This window comes from Neopsephotus bourkii, unplaced genomic scaffold (genome assembly GCF_033783945.1).
Source record: "Neopsephotus bourkii isolate Nb327-2 ecotype Australia unplaced genomic scaffold, CSIRO-AGI_Nbou_v1 NB_1638, whole genome shotgun sequence".
Classification (NCBI taxonomy): domain Eukaryota; kingdom Metazoa; phylum Chordata; class Aves; order Psittaciformes; family Psittacidae; genus Neopsephotus; species Neopsephotus bourkii.
The window spans coordinates 8401240-8425388 of NW_026902113.1; the positions used below are offsets into that span (position 1 = coordinate 8401240).

The 24149-nt window shown below is 42.6% G+C and overlaps 1 protein-coding gene across 7 annotated transcripts in view; it reads right to left on the reverse strand.

The window, feature by feature from the left end:
- SPATA13 (spermatogenesis associated 13) overlaps positions 1 to 24149 on the reverse strand; it is a 155214-nt gene that overhangs the window by 31881 nt on the left and 99184 nt on the right. For 3 of the 7 annotated variants that reach the window (XM_061374418.1, XM_061374421.1, XM_061374420.1), the window contains exons 2-4: positions 16292 to 18091; positions 3197 to 3559; positions 1333 to 1477 (exon numbers count right to left, since the gene is read on the reverse strand). In XM_061374418.1, the coding sequence (XP_061230402.1) occupies positions 1333 to 1477; positions 3197 to 3559; positions 16292 to 18091 (2308 nt within the window). Of the gene's footprint in view, positions 1 to 1332; positions 1478 to 3196; positions 3560 to 5770; positions 6616 to 16291; positions 18092 to 18509; positions 18532 to 19883; positions 20012 to 24149 lie in introns of those variants that run through there. The other 4 variants (XM_061374422.1, XM_061374419.1, XM_061374424.1 and 1 more) reach the window with 4 other exon arrangements.

The following is a 24149-nucleotide window of genomic DNA, read 5'->3' on the forward strand; positions in this document are numbered from 1 at the left end:
ACTGAGATAGTATGTAATCTCAGCAAGGGTCACAGCATTAGATGTTAATTTACCTTGATGTCTAGTCTGGATCATTAAGCATACTGAGATACGTACAGCAAGGACACACTCTAGCCATGGTTTTCAAAGTAGTTCCCAACATTCTACTACAATATAAATTAAAGGAAAATATTAATATAGTATATATAATGTATCTCACTGCTGTAGTTCTAAGTTCTCAAGTCTGTTCCTTGCAGAACATCTTCTGAAGAAAACTGTCATGCTCTACTGAAGATTGGAAAATGCAGTTTTAACATGTTCTTACATAAAGTAATTTGTAGTTGAGGGATTTTTTTGAGCAGAAGTCAGACATCATTGCAGCTAAAACTTAGCTTAGAACTAGAAAAGCCAATACTGACTTGTGTGTATATTGGCATATGTATATGTACAAACATATGTATAGTTTTAATAACAAAACATTGAAAATGCTGTTGTTTCCTACTTCAGTCATGGCAAGCCCCAATCCAGACACCTTTACTTATTCTTTCCACAGAAAGGCAGAGTGAAGATTCCCAGCAGTGTTTTATTCACTATTAACAGTGAAGTATATAAAGTGAAAATTCTGCTTTTATTTCCAACCCTTGCCAGTGAAACATGAGTAAACTGTTCATATTATGTTTACAGCAGTATGAAAAAACACAAATTATATTAACCCAGGTTCTTCTGGTCCCACCTGCCAAGAAACATTCCACTAACGCTACATAACACTTTCTGTTAACTGAAGATAGCCTTGTACTCCAATAGTAAACAATTACAGCAAAAATACACAGTGCACCTCAGAGAGTCTGATAAAGGGTAGTGCTTCTAAAAAAAGCAATGTTTTCCAAGAACCTGTCTGTCATGTACCAGAACACTGGCTGGGCTCCCTGAATACGGCTCTCTGACACAAGATTCTTAATTACTGAAAGCTTGACTATCAAGGTAGTTAAGCTGAATGCATGGCAAACAGAAATTAGAAATACATGTGTGGTTTGACTGTGGGTATGAACTCAAGCATATTAGAACTTCCTTCCTTTATATTCTATTATGTTCAGGCAAGTATGTGAATAGAGAGTGGAAAATATGAGCATATAAGTGGTACTGAAGAATAAACCACAGTAATGTCAAACAGGTGTGAAAAACGAGTTTTACATTAACATAGCAGCTTCTAATGAGAAACTCGCAAAACTTAGCTGGGTGCTACTTTGTCACCGATTTGGTTTGCACCCTTTTGTGTTCCACACTCCAATGCACTTCCTGACCAATGAGCATGAAGTTGAGATCTAGAAAGTTAAAAAGGCTTGCCCATCTTACCATTAGATGTTCTCATCTGCCGCCTCCGCCCAACCCTATCCAGGCCAATTGGGGTACTTTGTGAAAAGGTGAGCGGCCGGAACCTTGCTGAAACAGCTTTGTAAGGGGGTACCTGGTGCGCTGGAACGGGTGGCCGTGTTACGGGCTACAGAGAACACAGGAAAAGCCAGTATTAGTAAAGCTACCAGGAACTTCAACAGAGGAAAACTCAAGTATGAAGTAAGGTTTCTTCAGATAGTCCAGTTAATTACAGGGGCAGCCAAGTCCCCTACTTTGAAGTGACATTGCTTAAACACTGCATACCATATCTACCAGCATCACAGAAAATATTTTATTACATTACTGGTTTCTGTTGTATTAAAACTCCTTAGACTTCTGTTGTGATCAGACGTGCTCTATAATTTTCATTACAAGATGAAAATACTCTGTAACCAAATGCTCTGGGATCTAACTGCTTTGAGAACAGCCTGTGCAATGCCTGCTGGTGCTGTAAACACATATCTCAAGGGAAACCCAAGGTGAAAGAGCAACCAGAAACACTATGGCTGGAAGTTGTGTTCATTTCCTGGGACATCTGCTGACTTAAAATAAATGTATTGCTTTTAAGTAAAATAAACATAATTTTACAAGACAAAAATAATTGTCTGAATGATCCTCTGCTAGTAATTTCTCAAGAGCCTCATTAAAAAGAGGTAATATTAAGTTTACTTGTAACTTTATCTAGAAGACATTTTCTTTAGATTCATTTGCTTAATTATGATCAGAGGACCTATCCCTGCTTTATTTGTAAATTGAGTTTAATTTTATATCAACCCTGAACAACTCCACATTACCCAGGCTGAATGACCTCGCATAAACATTCAACATTAAGCAGGCAGACTTCAGCACATGAATGGCAGAGAACCTCATCTTTAGGTCTTATCTTTCAGTTGATACTGTTCATAGGCCTTTTATTAAGTAATCAGAAACATCAGGGATGGTTCTTTAATGAACTATGTCTCGACACTGTTATAAAACCAGTGATTTCATATTGTTTGAAAATGTTTTTCTCTCACCTAAGCTGTCAGACCAAAACAAAACACAAGAAAGAAGGAATTAGCATTACACTTTTCAAATATTCCCATGAGTTTTCAAAGATCTGGGGTGGGGGAAAAATCACTCTCTCACCTAAGCCAAAAGAGATGGCAGGTTAGTATATAGGAACTGCTCAAGTGCTAAATCAATCACATGCTATTTTCTTACAGGCTTCCATTTGTTCCATCAGGTCAATTTAGTAGTACATAAACAGACATTACTCGTATTGCCAGTTTTCTTAAGATTCTTTATCATTAATTTATCTTTTATCACCAATTTTCTTAAGCAATGTCCTTATTAGTTTAAGTATCCTTGCTATGCCACTACCAAGCTTTTGAACACAACACCTAAGGCCACAGGTTTTGAGCAGGCCTTATTTTGGAGAATCTGAAATGATCAATAAACAGTGTGTTATTATCGTATCAGTTTATACTCTTCCATTCCTTGTGCCCTACATCCTGTAAGGAGACTAAATACACAGCTGTATTATATACAAACAAGCTCTTATATACCACTATGAGACAGAATGACCATTCCAAGAAAGAAATAAGGTTAATTAACAATGCAGAAAAAATTATCCCAAAGTCAGTATCAGTTTTATTCCATGCTGGTTTGTTGTTTAACAACAAGACAAAGTAATTAGTGACCAGGAAAGCAGTAAGTACATGATGTCAGCTTGACAAAAGGGAAGGAAGAGAGGAAGCATCCGTTCTATTTTCTAGGCTGAAGATAGAGACAAGGAAGTGAAAGGGTCTTCTGCAGTTTGCAGAGAGCACATCTCTTATCTTACTTGTGTCAGCAGACCTTCTATCTCTTCTGCTGGACCGCTTCCATAGAAATTGACCCCACCTATGACGGAGATGGGTCTTCTTTTTCTCCCTCTGTGGTAGCCTACTGTATTGCTTTGGATTGCAGACCCAGCGGGAGCCAGTCCTGGCTGATTTTCTCCATCTGTACAGTCTGTCATCTGAGACTCCACTGCAACTGTATCTTCTGGTATAGAGAAACTTCTGATCGACATTTGGCCATAGTCTGAGAGAGGCCTGGGCCGAGATCTTTTTCCAGAGCCCCATCTCCTGGGTGTGACCTTTTGTGTGTCTGCCTTCTCTTCATCCTGGGATGAGGACCTCTTCCAGTGTTCATCAGAAACAACCTTTTTAAATGTGAACAAGTCAAATAAGCTAATCATTGACAGTTAGTCATTTGTGATTTTCTCATATGGCAGATCAACTTAACATTTCTAAAAAGAAACAGTTACCTTGAACACCACAAATGCAGCTGACAATTCAGAAAGAGAGTAACTTTCCAAAAGGAAGACATCGTGATGCTTCTGCTGAGTAAGGTTAAGTTAACCATCAGCACCTCTTAGGCAAACATGACTAGTAGGACTAAAAACTCACCTGTTACCTCAGCAGCATGTACAGGCCCTAACATAAACCCTGAATTCACAAACGTGTCTTGGAAAGACAGCTCTGGTGTTAAAGGACTTGTTCCAGCGCACAACTATGATGTTACACGTAACACCAATAAAAATAATTCAACCAGCATGCTTTGTTTCTGGACTTTTTACCAGCACCTGTAGTGACAGGACATGGGGCAACAATTTTAAACTGAAAGAGGGTAGATTTACATCAGATATTATAAACAATTCCTCACTATGAAGGTGATGAGGCACTAGATTTCCCCAGAAAAGCTGTGGCAACCCCATCCCTAGCAGTGTTCAAGGCCAGGTTGGACAGGGTTTAGAGCAACCTGATCTAGTGGAAGGTGTCCCTGCCCATGTCAGGGGGTTGGAACTGGATGAGCTTTAAGGTTCCTTCCAATCCAAACTATTTTGTGATACTCCTCTGCTTAACCTCTATTCAGTGATGAAAACAAACAGTACGGCTGCAGTGCAACTGCTGTAAGCTGATACCAAACAGGCAGTCGTGCTCCCTCCTACCGTGCACTCCCACACTCACTTGGGTCAGACACAGAGATTGCGCAGCTATCTGCCAATTGGCCGAGCGAGCTCATCTGCTTGGAAAGGGACAGCTCATTTTCTGTATGCTGTGGCAGGTTACTCATACGGACTGGGACCACAGATACATTAACACCAATACAGGAAAAAAACTATGTTTTTAGAAAGGAAGCTTGGAAAATGATCATGTTGTTCCTATTTAACAGCACATCTGGCTCACATAGGTTAGTGCCCACAGGTGTCATAATTGCACTGGTCTAACAGGTTTGGAAATAAAATAGCCTCAACTGAAATACTTGATACAGGGAACATTTTTAAGGTTTTCAATGCATTTGGCTGTAAACCTTCATAGCAAAACCTCTGCAGTTTTTGAGAACAACATACTGCACATAAAAGTTTTTATACACATTTTCTTTAAATTTCCAGTTCTCAGTATTTCCTTGGCTTTCCCTCACCCCTCTATAAAAAAACAGAAAAGAAACTGAGAAAGGAAGAAGGGTGTTTCTGGGTTGGGTGTCAGCTTGCACGAATGCCTGATGGAATGAATGACAAACTCCAAAGCATTGCTGAGCAAGTGAACCCTGCCCCAAGTCCCATACAAATTATGAACTAATTCTGAGCTTGGTTTTCTGTTGGGATTTTGTTCGGTTGGTTGGTTGGTTTAAAAAAAAAAGCCAGCCTACTTCTTTATTAGGGTATCTTCAGACTACCCAAGTACATTTTTGATGATGTTCAAAGCTAATAAGTATTTCAAAACAGAGAGGCATAGTTTTGTTTCTGGCTATACTTTGTTCATTTATTTCAAACGAGACAAAGGCATTTCAGGTTTTTCATATTGAAAGAAAATATGCATCCCAGAATCTGCCTTTAACAGTGATGCCTATGAAACAGGACTTAAGTTCTGTCACCTTCTTCTCCACCTACCATTCTCAACCAGGCAAGTACAATTCTGATGACCCCTTTTAGAAGCTCATATGATACAGTGGGCAGATTTCAGATTTCACTTTTTGTTTGAAAGACAGATGAAGATAAATTTCACTGTCTGAAAGCACTTTAGCTAGTAGGTAGTTATTAAACAGGCAGCATTTTAACAGATGATTACTGCAATTAAGGTATGAAAAATGGGCAATGTCATATATTGCTCTACATTCACTTATTTCACTTACAGCATGAAATCTGTTCTAAATAGAGCACTTGTGTAAATTCCAATTTCTATGGTGTCACACTTTTCACTCAGACATGCTTCAGCTTCTCTGCAGATTTTAGCTCAGGACCGATTTTAGTAGTGTAAGCAATTCAGTAGAAAAAGAGACTTCCTGGCTGGAAGCTTCATCAAAGCTGTCCCTTAAACACAGCCCCTCTGAGGTCAGAGCAGCAAAACCACAGGTTAAATAAGGTGCTTACCTCAGAATCGGACACAGGTAAAGGGTCTCCACATATGCAGTGACTGAGAAAGGAGCTCATGAGAGTCATTTTATGCTTTCGTTGTGCAAAGTCTTGTCCATAAGAGCTACAAATGTGAGCATGCTCTCTACATAACCAGTCAGGCAAAGTTCATCTCATGATCCTGTACTTTTAGACTGAGGAAAGGACACGTCACATGTCATCTCCTAATCTGCTTTTTACACCCTTATCTTGAGCAATAACATTTGCAAAGAGAGGACTGCTTTCCTTCTGCAGAACTCCGCCTACTGTAGTCATTTACATGACAGCTGGATTAATCTCTGCTGTGCAATAAATAATACTGAAGGACATATACTTTTAGGCTTAGGTCCACAGACTGCATTGAAGAATACTAATAAACCAGAAAATATAATCCTCTCTTAGCAAAAATCAGAGGAAACCAGGTTGATAATCTCACATTCCACTAAGTGACCTACTCTGGCAGGACCTGATCAAGTGGCTACTTACTAGTAGGAGTAAAATATCAAGCACACAACTCACAGGCTCCAGTATTGCAGTCACTTGAGCATAAGTGTGAATCTTGACATCAGTGAAAAAATTCTGAGGAAACAATTTTGTACTACCCGTCACTGGTTTTATACTGGTGCAGCACCACTGATTTCAAATGACCTTCTCTTGATTAATCCTGTATAAATGAAACCAGGTTTATTACTGGTAACATCTACAGACAAGAGTAGAGATATACATGGCACTTCATATAGGATGAAACTAAAAATGTCATGCACTGACTCATGCATTGTAAGTGTTGGTCAGAAATCTCAAGGAATTTAAAGATTTCTGAGAAGTAAAGGTCTAAGCTATATCCACACCGGATTTTCTGGAATTCACACACAGGATCACCAATGCTAGCAAACAAGATGAGTCGTGTCTTTTAGGCTGCATCCTCAGGTTGAATCAATTTTATCTGGACAGCTAAATTCCTACAACAGAGTGTTAGTTAAAATGCTGTATTTTAATTTTCAACAGCTGCAAATCTACAAATCCAACCATTTAAAATAAACATTTACTTCAATCCAGGCTACACTTTTATTTGTTATTGTTCCCATATAATATGTCACTGTTAGGGCAGGATTCAGCTCCAGATTCCCACACCTAAATTTTGATGTCTGCAATGGAGGTGTCTGTATGCTAGCCAGGCGTTAAAGCTGCCATCATTGTCTGCAAAAATCTGTGATGGAATTTTGTTGCCTGAACCCAGGCACTCAGGGCCATTTCAAATGTACAAAGGGATCTAAAATATCTCCATGTACCATGCACCATGCAAGTATGACACCAGACCTACAAAGACCAGTGCCATCCAGAAGCAGCCCCTGGGGACAAGGGGGAACTAGCCAGGGCACCTCCAGCAGCTCATGTTCAGGTAATTGAGTTGAGCCGCAGATTTTTGCAGGCAGATGTAGGTGGCTTTACAACCATGTTCCCCAACACTGTGGGAGCCCTGCTTGGTGCCCATCTCCTGCTCCAGCAAGGTGCAGCTTCCCCACAAGGTTCTTTACAGCTGTGCGCAGCTGTCTTGGATACCTGCTCCTCATTGCACTTGACCAATATTTTTGGGTAACTCAGCTCAGCTTTAGGTGCCACTTTCAGGTGTGTTGGTTTAGGGTGTGCTACCCAGGGCCCCCTGACCACATCAACCAGCCTATGGCGGGAGCTTTCCTAGGCTGCTCCCAGGTAGATAACTACACCATGGAGTCTGAGCCCAGTCAGAACAAATCCCTTCTTTGCCCAGGTACAGGCTGATTTCCCAACCCTGGCACAGCAGCTTCAAGGACTTTATCATGACCTCACTCAACAGGATCTGGCACTGGTACAACCCTGTTGCATTTACTGGCACATGACTGCTGCTGCCATTCCCTGTTACTTATTACCAAGGCAAACAACATACGCATCAGGTGTTTAACTACTGAAATCTTAGCTTAGCATTTGGAGGCTTAGCTTAGCCTTTGAGATACACCGTATACTTGACCATGCTCTTCACTGCAGCAAAAATACCCGAACTATAAGTATGACCCAACACAGCTTATTGGTTGTCAACTTGCTGTTGTCATGCTTGTGAGGACTGACATATTGCTGCCACCACAACAGCAAAGGAAAAACAATCACTGTGTGATTTTTTAATGTGTTTATGACAATGGATGCCCTAATGAAAATGAAATCAACACTCCATAAAAGGGTAAGGGTTGATGCCTGCTTATATTACTGAGGCTTCCTGCCCACTAATCTGCATTTCAACCCCTACCGTTACCTGTTTGGATTTTTTTTATTTTTATTTTTATGTTCTAAATGTACTGAGACAATTAATGCTTCATAACATACACATATAGACAAGCACGGCAGTATAAGGGGACACTTAAATCTCCTGCAAGTTCATCCCCTACCTGGCAAGCTGCTGCGAAGTCACAAGCAGGTGACTCTTGGACAAGGACGTCCAGCCTTGCTGGTCTCCTGGGAAAAGGGCATTCTGGTTCCTTCTGCCTTTTTTATACCCTTTCTCCCCCGCCATCAGCTCCACAATAAGTTGCAATGCTTCTTGTTTTGGTACCTCTGTAATTTTGAGCTGCCTGGCTGAAATTCTGCCTTGCTCCCTACACCTGCCTTTCTCTAATCCAGAAACAGGTGATAATAAAAATCTGATAATGTCTGTATGAGAGATTAATATTAATTTCCAGATGCAATTTATAAAAAGGTGTGAGAAATTAAACAGATGGTAATTCTGGCTGAGAATAAATTACAAGGAAAACCTGCACAGGCTGAGAAGTTTCAGAACGCAGTTACTACAATTCTCAGTAAAATGATGTGATGGATAATCAGTCATGTTCTTTGCAAATGACAAGGCTTAAAAGCTTCACAGTATTTGTGCTATAATTATCTCTGTATTTTGGTCATGAGTACAGATGTGTGTGTACATTTAGGGGTCTGTATAAATATGTACAAACTTCTTATGCTAGCAATGTCAGCTATATGCCAATATTATAATTGATGACTACTAAAGAGCTAAATAGTAGGACACAGTAACTGCCAAATGCTAGGAACTCAGTAAGTAATATTAGGATTGATTTTTCAGTTCATACAGGCAACCAAAAATGTAAAGGAACAAGTGATCATGACCTAGTGGTTATAAATTATTTTATCACCTTAACTTAACAGAGTAAAAGTCCAGATATGTCTCCACCCAGCTATATGGTAGAAAGCAACCTTTGCACTTTTCTTGTTGCTAAATAGCCGTGGGGAAGCTTTATTTTGAAGCTCATTTATCATCGCTACTGACTGAGGTCAAAAGCTTGGTTTATGTTTCATGGACATGATCAATATTTTTGTTTGCAAACTGCTATGACAGACACAGAGATTAGGGGACTCCAAAGACAATACAGCCTCCCAGAGAAAATACATTCGTTGCTTGCTTTCTGGATTTTCCAGAAAGGTCTTACAGTGTTATGAGAGCCTGGTGATTCCCTGTTGATCCAACAAGCTGACAATTTCCAGCAATACCATCACAGCAATAGTTACCCTGGAAGTCATTGCTTTTACTGTAGAAGAAAGCATTCATTCAGTCAGAATAATAACCAGAAGTATGAAAGCAGTCCAATTCACTTACCTATTGCTTTTGAATTAAATCAGATTGCACTAATTTCTTTCTCTTTTTACATGCCTCTGCCCCCTCTGCCACTAGCATCTTTTCTTTTTAATTAGCCTTTGAGAAGACCCAAAATAAATGCACTGATTATCTGTCCCTAGAATACACAGTGCTATTCAACCAGTGGTCTGCAGGACAGAAAATGATCTGTGAAAGAACTACAAAAAAAGCCTGTTTAAGAAGATACACATTTACACCCGTACAACCAAGCAAAGCAGAAGAAATCAAAGTAATACAACATACGTTTTAGCTGCTTGCACGTTATAAACATTATAGCAGGATAATCTGCCTTTTCTTCCCCTCACCCAAAATTGGGCAGACCTACAGTTTAAACATTTGCAGAGCACTGCTTCAAAGGGGGAATCCCAAAGGAATACCACTGCACTGTACTAATATGAGCTCCTAGAAATTGTGTGGGAAATGCTACACATTGTAATAAAATAAAATTACATTACTGTGCCTTGTAATAGGGTAAAATCAATCCCCATTAACAACACAAACTACCGTGGTAACACACAGTCATTTTGAAAGTTTTAGAAATTGGAAACAGATTTGTATAATTCTACTCTTGGGATTTGTTGACACCAAAGCAATTGTGGTGTTCTAACAGATTATACTTATAAAGCCACATTAAAAGATCAGGCTATATAGATAAGAAACCTAAACAAAATTTATCCATACTTTTTCTAAGGCATTTTTAATGCAGGTTTGCTTCATTTAACCTGATCCTTGAAAGTCTGCTTATCATAATCAACAAGACCATAATGCTTTTTACCATGATTAGCCAGTTTATCTTCATAATATCCACAGTGCACAGATAAGGAGCAGACACAAAGCAGTAAAGTCATGTTAAGTCACAGAGGAAGCATAAGGCTGAACTGGAAATGACAAGCGGATCTCATGACTATCAAATCTGTTCTTCAGCCTCAAGGATTTCCTTCATCCTCTCCTCTAACTCATTTCCAAAACCAAATCAGTTAACATATTTCCGACTGACATATGGGAGTTTGCAGGGAAATGTATTTGCTTTGCAGAAATAATCTCATCAGTCACATAAAAATGCAAGCCTGCTAAAACCAGGAGATTGTTTCTACTAGTTTTCCCATGACTGATACTTGGGGATGGCCGGGTAGTGATCTAGTGCTGTTCCTGTTCAGTTCACTATTGAACTAGAACAGCAAGCCTTTAGTGTACAGTAAAGAAGTATGCATGTCCTCACCTCTTTTTAAGAAATGTATAAGCATGTGAGGAATTTCTAAAATTGACTCAGAGCACCCCAGATCAAGTAACAGGTCTAAAAAAAAATCTGGTTTCCTTTTATTTGGCAAAGCAAGCAACTTTTTCCAGGCTATCTTTGTAATATCCGCTGGCAAACCTCAAAAGCCAGATGATAACCACAGGTTGAAAGTGGAACTTTATGCTAACAAAGCAAAACATAAAAATTCATAGGCCTTTGCGTCTCTTTAATGTCTCTGCAGGTGGAGGTCCTCTGGTTTCCCCCTATTTCCACCCTTCCAGAGCAAAACCTCATTGTCTCTGCCCAAGCCCAGCCACCGTCATGTCCTCGCAGCAGTCACAAACTGCAGCTTGCATGGGGTGGAACTGCCTCAGGCAGCTGTACTTCTGCAAACTATTACTTCCTAGAACATGGAGTAAGGGTGAGGCTGCTGTGGTTAATCTTGGAGTAGGAAGAGTCAAGACTGCTGTGCTTGGTCTCCTCCAGCATGCAGCTGGTCTTCCAGCCTCCCATCGCATCCCGCTCAGCATCCTGGTACCACAAGCAGCACAGCTGCCTCCGGATGCCAGAAAGGGGAAACGCAGGTGGATCAGAGGAAACTGCAGCTGCCTCAGCTCAATTTGGACATTGCATCTTCTATCATTGAGATGGATTTTCAGTGCTAACAGCTCAACACCATGCTCAATGTAAAAACCAAATTACGTGGCCAGAAGTACTGTTCCACTCTCTCGGGTACTATTATCCTGATCCCAGGGTAAGCAACACCTGGGTATTACTGAGGTGTCAGAGGAGAGCTACAGGAGAGTCAAGTATCAGTCACTCTGGAAAGGCTGAGGAGAACAAATGCAGTAAGGAAAGGGAGTAGCTTGCCACAAGCTAACTGCAGTAGGAGTCCATCTGAGCTCCCCCTTCCAGCACCTGCAGACCCTTTTGTACGGATGACAGTAACTCCTCTTTTACTCTGTGGTGTCCAGGAATGGCCAATTCTATTCAGCACTGCAGAGTTACTTGGTCCACTACTTAACCTGATGCAGAATTCAGATTACTGCCACTACTGCCTTGTTTTTTCTTCTTCCTGATAGAGGATACAGCAACAAATGCTTACAGGATGTACTGAACAGCATAAAGCTTTGCTGCAGTGAGTTGGAAGAGAGTGTTTTGCTGAGACAGGAAGATATTTGCATCCTTTGGGGGATCCCTTCTGCATCATTTCAGTGATCAGTTCTGCAGCTTGGGTTTGCAGCACTGCACAGTGGTTTCTGGTTTAGCTCTGGGCAGATGCTCCTGGAAGTTTGTTTTTGAGCAACTGTGGAGACCTGTAAATGTACCCTGACTTGCGCAGAGCAGCTCACCAGTGTAAATCCAGTGTCACTCTGGCTAAATGAAACCCCAGTTTACTGCCAGAGATGCTGCTGAGAGCCTGTTACAGTGCCCTGCTGCTCTGTCCCAGTAGAAACAAAGTGCTGAGCCCTTGCTCCAAATTATAAGCCGCATAGGAGTAAACCCAGTTTAAGACGCTCTCCTCTTATTTAGTTTACCTAATTATCCTTCACTGTTTAGCACATTTTCAGTTATACAGATTAAGCCACGCTCCAAATTGCATGTGGATGAACCAGAGGAGAATAAATCCAAGGAGAAGCATTGGAGAGCTGAAACCAGCTTGCTCCCAGCAGATGTGCTCATGCTCAGGCCCACAGCACTTGGGAGCTTGTGGTAGGGTACCAAGGATGCTCATTCTCAGCTCCTGGCTGCTGCATGCTCCCTGTGGGTATTGAGCATGACCACATTCAGTCACCACCTTACAGTTCCTTCACTGTAAGGACACTGTTCCTGTTCTCCATAAACTGCCCCCCCCGGTTGAGCACTGTCATTCAATATCCAGAGACCTATATGGCACAACCCAGCTCAGCTCTGCCAGCAACTAGTAGACTGCGTGATGTGGATTAGTTGAGACCACTGGTTTTCACATGGCACAAATATAAATGAGTCAACAGACAGGTCTTAAAGAGCTTAAAATACAGTCTGCAAACAAAATGTGACTCAACCTTAATTATACCAGAGTTACCTCTTCACTGTAATTTATCATTCACTTATAGTCATGCAGATAAGGTATTTAAGTAACAAGTCTGGTGTACTGGAAAGCCAAATGCCAGCAAGGCAACTTAAACAGCAGCTGCTCCAAGAGCTTGTGAAAGACTAGGTGAAATGTCAAACAGCTTGACTTGTCTTTTTTGCAACAAATTCAGCAGTGTTTTGTTCAGGCAGCCTTAGTGGCTGACACATGCCAGTCCAAACCAAAGAGTTTAAGCTTTCATTTTTTACAGTGACATGAGGCTCTTCAGGGAAGTAAAGACCATGCGAAACAGGCTAAGTACAAACTTGTACTTAATCATTTCCTGATGTATTTAAAAGTAACATATTGAACGTGACAGTGGCATAAAGTAGAGACTGGAAAAGCATGGGCTGTCACAGACGAGCTTTGGTGACTCAGGCCTCTGCAGCTTAAGAGGTGCTGAGGCACGGATCCAGGCTACACTTCATTAGCTCTTCCCTGGGAAGCCACCTCTGGCAGGACCAACAACCGAGAAGGCCAAACACCACCCCTGCTCCCTTCCAAATCTTGCCTTCTGGTGAAGCCAACGTAGTGACAGGATCTCCAGACTGAATCACATAGGGAAATAAATCCCCAAAACATTGATTCGGGTAAAGTGATAGACACCTGTGTGTGCACACTGCAAAGTCATCACTACAGCATTGGGGGAACACAAGATAGAAATGTTTAGTTTCTACATTTGGGAAAGTGTACAGGTGGGCCAATTTCCACAGGCTTCATTTGCTGACTAGCCTACTAAATGAGTGGGTAAGGGAATTAAAATAGATTTGCTTCCAGCTACAGCAGCCAGTCCTGAGAGGAGAACACGTTTGAGCCTGACCACTTAGCACATTGTAAGCTTTGTACTGAGACATGTCTGCAAGCCACAGAGATTTTAGTGGCTCTACAGGAATATGTAGTGGCTTTTACAGGAAAACCATACAGAAAAGAAGATGCATGAAACATGGAAACAGTGCAGATGTGTCTGTCAACATGGTGTATTTAAGGTTCAGGCAAAGTCTTTAAAATCTGTGGTGCAAATGACTCAGCATGGCATCGCAAATGCTTGTTGAGAATGAACCAAGCACTTGACTGTCAAAGGAACAACTTGCTGGGTGGGTACAGTTCTGTATAAGGTAGAATTGAAAATGAATTGTAGTCAAACGTTCAAACCCCAGTGACCTCACTGTGTGAGTATGTGGCGTTCATAAAGTGCCTGTGGGCTGCATAAACTCCACATAAAAAATAACCTGGTGTAAGTATCTTTGATACCAAGCTACCTCCACACTGAAGGAAGCATGATGTAAAGGAGGAATAAACAAGCAACCTCCCAAAGAAATGGCAGGGAGAAACATTCTTCCTGTTTTGTAGTCACTCTGAGTGCCACAGCTTTAGGGTTGCATATAGGATGAGGAGCAGGAGTGGAAAAACAGAGGACAGAATTCACATCTCTTGCATAATAAGACAGAAGTAAACCTTGTCCTGCACAGTTCCTGCTTCCAATCCACAGCTAACACCTCCAAAACTTCAGAGTTTTGGATCTGAAGAGACATCTGGATGCAGCTGCACCATTTGGGTGGCTGCAGTTGTTCTTCCATACACAGGGACTGCGCTGCTTACAGCAGAGTACTTCCATGCACTGCTCACAGCAGAGGGATGGGGCTACAGTCCCTCACTGCTGCCCCAACAGCCAAAGAGTCCATCCCCTAGCCACCATTTCCTTCATCTCCTGCAGGGCTCCATCCCACACCAGCGCCTGTTCACCACTCAGACTGCCACCAAGGCACACTCCATGTTTTAGACAACAGAAGTGAGCACTAGAAGGCACTCACAATTAACCTAAAATACTTTATAATATAAAGAGAAGCTTAAATTGCATGTTAGATAATAACACAATGTGGTGTTAAAACTGAAACTGCAGTAACTTTTATCCACCCAGTGTACACATTCATTTAAAAACTGTACTGGTTTGTTGAAGCCAAGGGGGGGGATCAACTGAATTTCCCTTGAGTCATGATCGCAGATCACCACTAGATGGTAGATGAGTAGCATTAATTCTTACCTCCCATTTTGTTCCTGAGAAATAGAACTGATACAAGTCTACATTGGTGCTCTCACATCTTCCAGTGGTGTGAAAGCATCTCCTTGCACACACTCTTAAGTGGGTGTTGAAAAAGATGGATGGCTGGGGCAATTCTGGGACTCCAGAAGAGGAATAGCCTCAAAGCCCCAGCATCTATATACACTGGGTTTATTTTTCCAATCTTACCATAGCTGCAAGCACTACAGTAAACAAACTTGCTTTTCTCTAGTAGGGCAATATTTATAAGCTCTGTAACCATTTACAGTTAGACTGCAAAAACCAAGAGAAGCTTTTAAAAGTCAGACAGTTTCATAGACATCATTAAGACTTTACAGCATGAAATGCTGAAGTTTGTACAGCTGCAACAATTGCCTTTGTCTACCCCATTCCTAAGGTGTCAGATACTTTTAGTCAAACTGAGGTGATGTAGAAGATGCCAGCTTTATTCTGTGAATTGTTTCCATACTCATACAGATTCAGAGGGATTTTTGCCCCACTGCATTTTTCCCAGTGAGTAGCAAACATCTCTCTGCTGCCTCATCCCAAAACCCACATTACTGCACATCGCTGGGGCTCAGTAACTGCACCGTTTCAGATGGGTGCAGGATACATCTGACAGCTCTTCACCAACACTGCCAAGCTATTGCAACTGCTCTGGTGCCAGCTCACACTGTGCTTTAGGTAAGGTTATTACATGACCTTACCTCAGAGGTGCTGCAACCTCTTCCTACCCATCTACTGAGACTATAAAATGATGCATTAGGTGCAGTGAAATGCTGATATCTATCTTCACCAAAACATTAGTAGCAACACACTCTGCCGAGCATCTAAAGTACTGCCATTTGAAACTTACAGACAAATAAATAACCAAACAGCTCGCCCTCAGCATAGCCATCACTTCCCAGTGAAAACACTGGAGACACCTCAATGCTTAAATCTCTCTACTGTATGTTTCATGCCACACTGCTCTACAAATATTACCATGCTCTTCAAGACTTCCATAGCCAATTATTTGCACTGAATCAATGCTAATTCAAAACATTCAGACACTTCAGAGGCCTTTCAGCTTGGAAGGAAACAGCCAGACCCTGCTCAGGCTGGAAAATCCAACAAGACCACATGACAAGGTGATATATCTGCAGGGTGCAATAAGCTGCCCTTGAAAACAAACAGGAATGGCTTTGCTGCCAAAACTGTCTTTGATATTAATGCACAAAGAAAAAATAATTTGACGTTAGCATCCAAAGAGAATATATTAAAGGAAATAATTGCTGTCAGCATATTTTAGCAATAACAACCTGCAATAGGTACTAGTAGTCAGGTTATATTGCATTGTTTGCATTGTTTTGCATTAATAAAGACAAAACCTGATAGATACCTGTACAGCTTCTAAAGGATTTTGCATTCTTTCTTACCTCTTCCTTTTTCTCTTCAGCACCAGAGGTTACATTGAGGCTCAACTGTGAGTGGCTGCTTATGCCGCTGTCTTCATTTCCATCATCATAGTACACAGTTTGCACCAAGTCCTGGAAGCAAACAGGGTTCCTGCCCAGCTTCAGCCCAGGTACCTCAACTCTCTCCTCGCTCTCTGATGAGCTCAGTGACAATGTGCTGTGATGGTTTGGACACTGGAAATTCATATTGTGCTTGATCTTCTCTGCAGGAGGACTTTGAGGCTTTGGAGTAGTTGGCCTGACTGGAGCATGAGTGTTTTCAGCTTCGTATGTAAACTGCTGGGTAGCTTTTGGTTCATCCGAGTCTGAATAGAACACTTCATTGGGAAATGGACCAATGTCATTCAGCGTGGGTGATAAGCTGTCAGAGTCTGGGATATCTGATGACGTCCCGAGGCTTTTATCTTCAGAAACAGCTACATTCATTTCAACCTTCCTATCCTGAGCAACTGCAGGGCTTTGCAGACAAGGTGTTGCAGGCAAGGAAGTGTCTGGACTAGATACCGGGGAGGTGCATCTCTTTCTGTCATGATCCGTGCTGCTGGAAACCCTGCGGGAATAGTCATCATGCAGTCTGCTGTTCGACCTTGTTCTCTGGGGCTGCTCGGTGGGAGAAGGAGCCATGTTCTTAGGGCCATCCTTCTTCCATGCGACATCTGTAACGTTACTGACCAGTTTCAAAACTCGGTCAAAATCCTTTGCCCTGATAGGGCTCTTCCACCGCTTGGATCTCCTCTCGAGGTTCCCACCGGTTTTGTCCGAGTCAGCAGAAGTATCACTCACAGTCCTGGTTGGCATCTGTTTGTCATTTGGTACCTTGAGGTCGGTAAGGTTTGAGGTGGACTTCCGTTTGAATGAGCTTTTTTTCAGGAAGTTCAAGTTATCCGAACTTTTGCTTCTCCGATAAATGACCCTATTGTTTTCAGAGTCTTTCACCAAGATTTCACAGATCTTTGGCTCTGCAATAACAGGCGACATGGGCCTTGTACAGTTGTGATGACTCTCAACTTTATCCGTGTCTAGCAAGTTTATGCGGCCAGCACCATAAGCCCGCCGAATGCTGCGTGAGCGGTGAGTGTTCCTCAGGAAAGACTCGTCACACTCCTCCGCATCAGAGCAGTCAGAACCTAAACCATCCACCTCATTCTGGAAATCCTGTAGAGGCCCCGAATAAGAATACCTGTTAGTCTGAACTCGCACCACTGTCCCGTTTGAACCCTGTTTGCCAATGCCATTCTCATTTAACATGTCTGAGCATTCCCTTGTTTGAATTCCTTGGAGAACTGAAGATTTCAGCTTCTTGAAAGATCCCATTTTTCTGATGGAAGACAAAGCATTCCATGTAGCTGTGTTGCCCATCAAAACCAGAGAGCGAGGCCTGTCAGAACTGGAGTTCGCCCGTTTCCGAGGGGTGGTGAAAAAGCGCATGATTTTGGAAGGACTGAGTTTATCCTCTTGAATTTCCTGCTCATGACTGTTGCTGGTGCTGTACCCCCCATTATGACTGACACATGTAGTTTGGTTGTGGGGCTCTTTATTCTCCATAACTATACAAGTAACGGTGGTGCCATTTCCACAACCATTTGGAAATGTTGTCATGCTCTCGACACTGTATGCATGGAGATGGAGGCTGGGGTAGCTCAAAGCAACGACACTGCTGTCTCCACCAGCTGACCTTGCTGCCTCTCCTTCATCTGCTGCACCTTGGTTTGTCTTGCTTTCCCATCGGCTGGGTGAGCTGAGCCCCTCAGGCTGCACTGCCTGCACCAGGAAAACAAAAGCAACCGTTAGAGAAATCTCCTTACAAAGTCCCCAACTGAAAGAAGTTTGAGCCCTATTGTAGGAAATAAAGGCACACAGGAAATAAAGGAGTTCTTTCTCACTGAACAAAGGTGTGTTGCAGTGGAGAGAAGGAATTCATAACACCCTCAAAGTATTATTGCATTCATTAGCAGTTTAAGAGACCAGAATAATTTCAATATGTACTTGTCCTCAATAATGCTTAATAAGTTAATAAAGTCAGTATGACTACCACACCTACCTTACAACACTAAATACAATTCACAGCCACACTTAAGACAGAGAAACCCCCAACGACAACAATCCAGTCTCCCTCCTCATTGTGCTCAGCACTGAGCCCCAAGACATATGAGTTTTTACCCGAAGAACTGAGAATGACCATCAAGTGCCACCTAATCCTCAAACAGCAGGCACAGAAGAGGAAAACCTAAGTATTTTTTCCTACACTTGCTGCTGTCAGAAGGCTGTGTGATGCTCAACTGTCTTATCTGTGCCTTAGCAGGTAAACCTGAAAGTTACATCAAGTGCACAGAAAGTGTTTCTCCCAGCCAAAGAAAACAAGATTCAGAAGTACATAAAGCCAGAAGCCAGGCTATGCTGTCATGACAGCACAATGAAAACAAATTTGGAATTGACCAGTCTCTGTGACTGGGACATGCTGCATAAGGGATCTCCCCCTGAGGCTGAGGCTGGGAGATCCAGCAGCCCAAACCACATTCCGGTGTGTGGGGACCACCAGCCATGGCCACCCTGCCCTGGCCAAGAGTCTCTGCCAGGCAGACAGGTGCTTTCACCCCCGTGCTGCCCAACGCACGTAAACCACTCAGTCCAACACACAGGGATGCTCAGGCCAAAGCTGGCACCATCTTAAAAACGAAGGTTTTCTCTGCAAGTGCCAGTGGGATCCTCACAAACCTGCCACTGCCGGCGGAAGGAGGCGAGGGATATCTCCCTACCCCGAAAGGAGGAAGCCACAGCTCTGCTTGGTGGAGAGAGGCAGCCCTGGCCCTTCTTTGTCTCTTTCCACTCAAGTGGCCGCAGGGGCTCCGAGGGACAGTGGTGGGTGCTCCTCGGAAAGCGGGGGACCGGTGGCAGAGCCCCCAAAAGAGATGCGTTAACCTGCCGGGGCTTCCACCGCTGCCGGGCTGTATCAAGCGGGCTGAGGTGCAGTAGACCCCGCACAGCAAACCCCGACCACCACGTGAAACGAGGAGTTCGGAACCCACTGGTTTTAAGGCTGCTCCTCCTGAGTGCAGTTCAACAAGTTTTGCCAGCCTCCGTCCCTCTGGGATGAAAGGATTTTCTTGTGTTCCAGCGAGACGCCCGCAGTCTCCTTCTGCGCTGTTTTTAATCCCCCTCATTCACGGGGTCGCGGCGGGAGCCCGCCGGGCTGCAAGGCAGTACAGAGCCGAGCCGGGCCAAGCCTGTCCCCGCCACCGCGGCACCGGGGCCGGACAAAAAGCCCGCTGGGCACCGAAACTTGAAGGGCCTGTCCTTGTGCTCTTGGACCGCTGGCGAATTTCCAAGCGGGAAAATATAAAAGAGTAAATAACAATAATGAGAGCGAGGCACTGCTCTCGGCAGAGAAGTTCCCAGAGGAAGCGGCTTTGGGAGAAATTGCACCTGAGAAAGGGAGCGGGAGAGGGAGAGGCAGGAGAACAAGTACAATGCAATGAAATGAAGGACTCGGCTCGCAGCGCGGAGCCTACAGCAACTTCCCCGCCGTGCTGCCGCTGCCGGAGCAGCGTCTTACCTGGGGGGAGCCGGCTCACGCCGCCGCCGCAGCCCGTCCCCGCCGCCGCCCGCATCGCTATGGCAGCGGAGGGCGGGCAGCGCCGGCCCGCGGGGCGGGGAGAGGCGGGGCGGGAACCCCCGGGTACCCCGGTCAGCGTCCGCTCCGCTCCGCCCGCAGATTCCCGCAGGGATTCCCGCCGGGCCGCAGCCAGGGCTGCGGGAAGGAGCGTCAGCCCTGTGTGCGGCGGCGGTGCCCCAGCGGAAGGCATCCGGCCACCAAGGGTCATCGCGTTTAGAACCTTCACAGTTTCATCCGTGCTGCCACCTCACCTCTCACCGTGCATTGCTACGGACGCGGGTTCCGCTCACCCTTGCTTTTGTCATGGCACAGGCTTCGCACTGTAGTCCTGCCATGTAGCACTGGCCATCACATCAGCTAGCTCTTACCCGTGCTCAAGCATGCACCAACTGAGGATTAGGCTGCATATCACCGAAAGGGGGGGTGAGGCATTGGAACAGGCGGCCCAGGAAAGTGTCAGAATTACCATCCCTTGAAATGTTCAGAAAATGCATAGATAAGGCCCTTAAGTGACATGGTTTAGTGGTGGACTTGGCAGTCCTGCTGTAATGGCTGGACTTTATAATCTTAAAGGTCTTTTCCAACCTATTCAACGATTTTGTGAGTTTATTTTCCCAGCTATAAACTGCAGGTTAAATAGTCTGTTTCCTTATGCACTATAACTACTCCTCCTAGTAAACCTAAGGTATTTGAAAAAAAGCCTCTGATCACGTGTCATTCCTTTTTCACCACTTCACAAAGTATATTTAGAACAACATTTTATGCACAATCTGAACAGTGTTCATATATTACAAGGGAAATTTTTTGAGACAATGTTAAGTGGCAAAATTAAAATGGGGCAACACAGAGTGCATGGCACAGACACCCTGAAGAAGTAACAAAGGCCATCAGCCCCACTGCCTCTCCTTTGAGACCAGTACGATTTGTACATGCTGTAATTACTTCTCTGGAGAGCAGTGTAGGCCTGCTCTCAAAGGCCTGGTGTAGTTAGGTGACGAGGCAAACAAATGGGCTTAAGGGATGTAGGTCAAATGAGGTAGCAAATAACTATGAGAGTGACCACAGGCTGCTCCTGCTGTCAGCAGCAACAGGCACAGCCTGACACCAGCCCAGGTCCTGCTGTCCTCAGCTTTATGGTACACCCCATGGAAGGAATCAGTCTTAAAATGTGAGTCAAATGAGCAGGCAAAGTGATTGCTTTACAGTGCTGAGCATGGGAAGCAGAGGAGAAATAAACAGAGATTAAGATGGGAAACACTGACACTGTGTAGAGAAGGTCCATTATGGACCATGCCTGTTAGCCTGGGGGGAAGTTCTCAAGTCAGTGCAGACAAGAAGTATCTGCTTCAGACTTTGAGAAGGGGAGTCTCGGAAGGGGGTCTCAGTGAAGGCACTAAAATGGCCAAGGGAAATATTATTTCATTTATACGAGATAAGAAATGTATCAGAAGTTAACTTTAAAAACATGTGTAACGGGTCTTGTAAACCTGTCTCACAGGCTTCCTGCTATCTCTAGGGGTTTGTGCTGGTCACTTTAAACTTCTGACAGCACTATTCAAACCTGAATTTCAATGAATTTGTGTTTCTATGTTCCTCTCTGTTCCTTTCCATCAATATCCCAGATGCATCCATTGCACATCCTTTTAAATCCACAAGCTCCCAGAGAAGGGAACTCCCAAATCTTCCTGTGTCCTCTATCCACCAGCTGGACAAAAAGAACAGAAAAAACTATTGAGCTGAACTGAAGGACTAATTTGGGTGTCTCCTTTATCCAGCCAACAGTGTTGCTGAAACTTCAGAAAATCTGGTAACCTTCAGATCTGAACCTTTCTTTTAAACGTACTTGAAGCTCATCAGCCAGTTAAAAGTGACTTGAAGAAATAGAAATTATGAAAGAAGGTACCAACAGGCTAAAAACATGCTTGCAAGAACTGAATTTCATGAAATCATAGAATCATAGGTTAGGGTTGGAAAGGACCTTAAGATAATCTAGTTCCAACCCTCCTGCCATGGAAAGCCCTGCTAGTTAGGTAAAATATATGTTGTATTCTTTAAATGTCACTTAATAAAGCAAATACCTAGAAAATTGCAACTACAGAGATAACAGTATTTAGTCAATTAGACATTTGTCAAGTTCCTAAAAGTAAATACTACAGTTTTAATCTTCCAGACTTGTTAGCACACTGGTAGTATGCAAAAACCCTCTTCTAACTCTCGCAGCTTCATTGAGCTTCATTGACTGTCCTTCCACGAACTATTTAGCAAAGCACAGATGCAGCACACCAAAGAATATGCCTGAGAACAGGATTCACTTTCTGTTCTGGAGACCCATAATTACCCAAATATTTTCTTAATCTGAATATTATGTTTTTAATGGCTAGGAAGTGTATATGGTATTCAGGTGCTGCCACACCAAGGTTTAGTAAAATGATGCAAAGCAAAATTTATCAACAGCACTGCCATAAGAAAGAAGGCAAATCACTCTTCTCACTATAAACTTGAACACTTTCCAATTTCTTACAATATTTGAAGAAAAATGAGCCATAGTGTTTCTTTAAAGTTGCAAAACAAACTTCGAGTAGGTTAGTCCTGCCTATATAAAGGTTTTTCTACAATCTTAAAAAAGCAAACTGTCATACAAATTTATGATTTTAAAAAGGTACTTTTGAACTGGCAGTTTCTTCAGCTTTTTTGTTTCTTGAGAAGATTAAGGTTATTTGCCACTGAGAATGATTGAAAAAGTGTAAATAAAAACAAATTCATAGCACTTTCATATGTTTCTCTGTTATTTACAGGCTAATAGTTGGACTCCAGAGGAGTAACAGAGGCTTCAGTGAAGTGGGAGACAGTGCCACCATTTCGTGTTATGGTTGACAAAGTACAGTAATATGTGAAGAGCCCCAAGAATAAATCCCATATTGGTACATGCATGGGATTTTTAATGATGATATGACAATGGTCATCACATTTACTGCAACAAAAATGGAATGCTTGTTCTAGAAGCTCTAAGTCTGTAACTTAGAGGAGGTTTAATGCACATGTGAAAAGGAATGAGAAGGATTATTCCAAGTGTAATAGAGGTAAGAAAGGATTACAAAAAATGTGACATGAAAGAAGGAATATAGAGTTTTAATGATGAAGAAAAACCCTTCCTCCAACTTTTAATGAGTAGTGGCACATCTCTTTGCTTTCTCAGAATAGTGAAGGGCACATTTATGTAATAAAGTCACTCACTTAAATCTGAAAAGTCTAAATGAAAATTATTCTTTCTATGTGATTTAGAAATTCCACTCTGACAGCTCTATTATTTCATTCATGGTTCTTTTACAAATACTTTTCAGAAGTAGTGATTTTTTTGGATTTTTTTTTTTTTTAAAGTACTGTAAAGAAAATACAAAAGATCCAAAAGGAATAATTTCAGGAAAACATAAAAACATTTGTTCTACTTTAACAGCTATTGGGCAAGATGGCAAAGGAAGTGACTCTCTAAGACATACTATAAATTAATGAGTGACCAAATTTAACTATTAGAATGCAGAATCACTGAAATAAGGGATCCCTTTACTCTAAATGACAGCGTCTTCTCCAGGCTGCAATACATGGCTAATGCTTCAGTTCTGCAATTTGCACCTTCCTTTTACATTGCAGCCAGAGACTCTCCTGTAAGCAATTAACCTCCAAGGAATCTTTACACACCGACAGGTCCCACAGGGGGAATTAAACAGAGTCATATATCTATTGACGTTAAAAGCAACTCCCCCACTGACTTGACTGAGAGCAAGATCAAGATCTCAGTTTGTTCAGTTCAGAAAAGAGGGAAAAGTAGTATGTTTGTGTATTCAAGATCAAACTAACATAGGCTGCTAATTATTTTAATCTCTTATATATAAACTGCGTGAAATTAATGTAGGATTTTTCCATTTCTGTTTATCTGCAAAAAACCTAGCAATAATAGATTGAAAAGTATTTTCCAAATTCAAGACCTTTGTCATCTTGGCACTGAAAAAAACCATTCCAGAAAATGAATCACGTTGCTAAGGAAAACACTCAAAGGACTGATTGGGTTAAACTGCTGTATTAACTTCTTAATTTGCCTGTTGAAAGTCATCATTGCCCCTATGTAGGAAGATGGTATGCTACTTCCAAAAGGCCACTTCCTGTTGCATTTACTTTGATGCAGATAAAAATTAATGACCACAGTGAAGA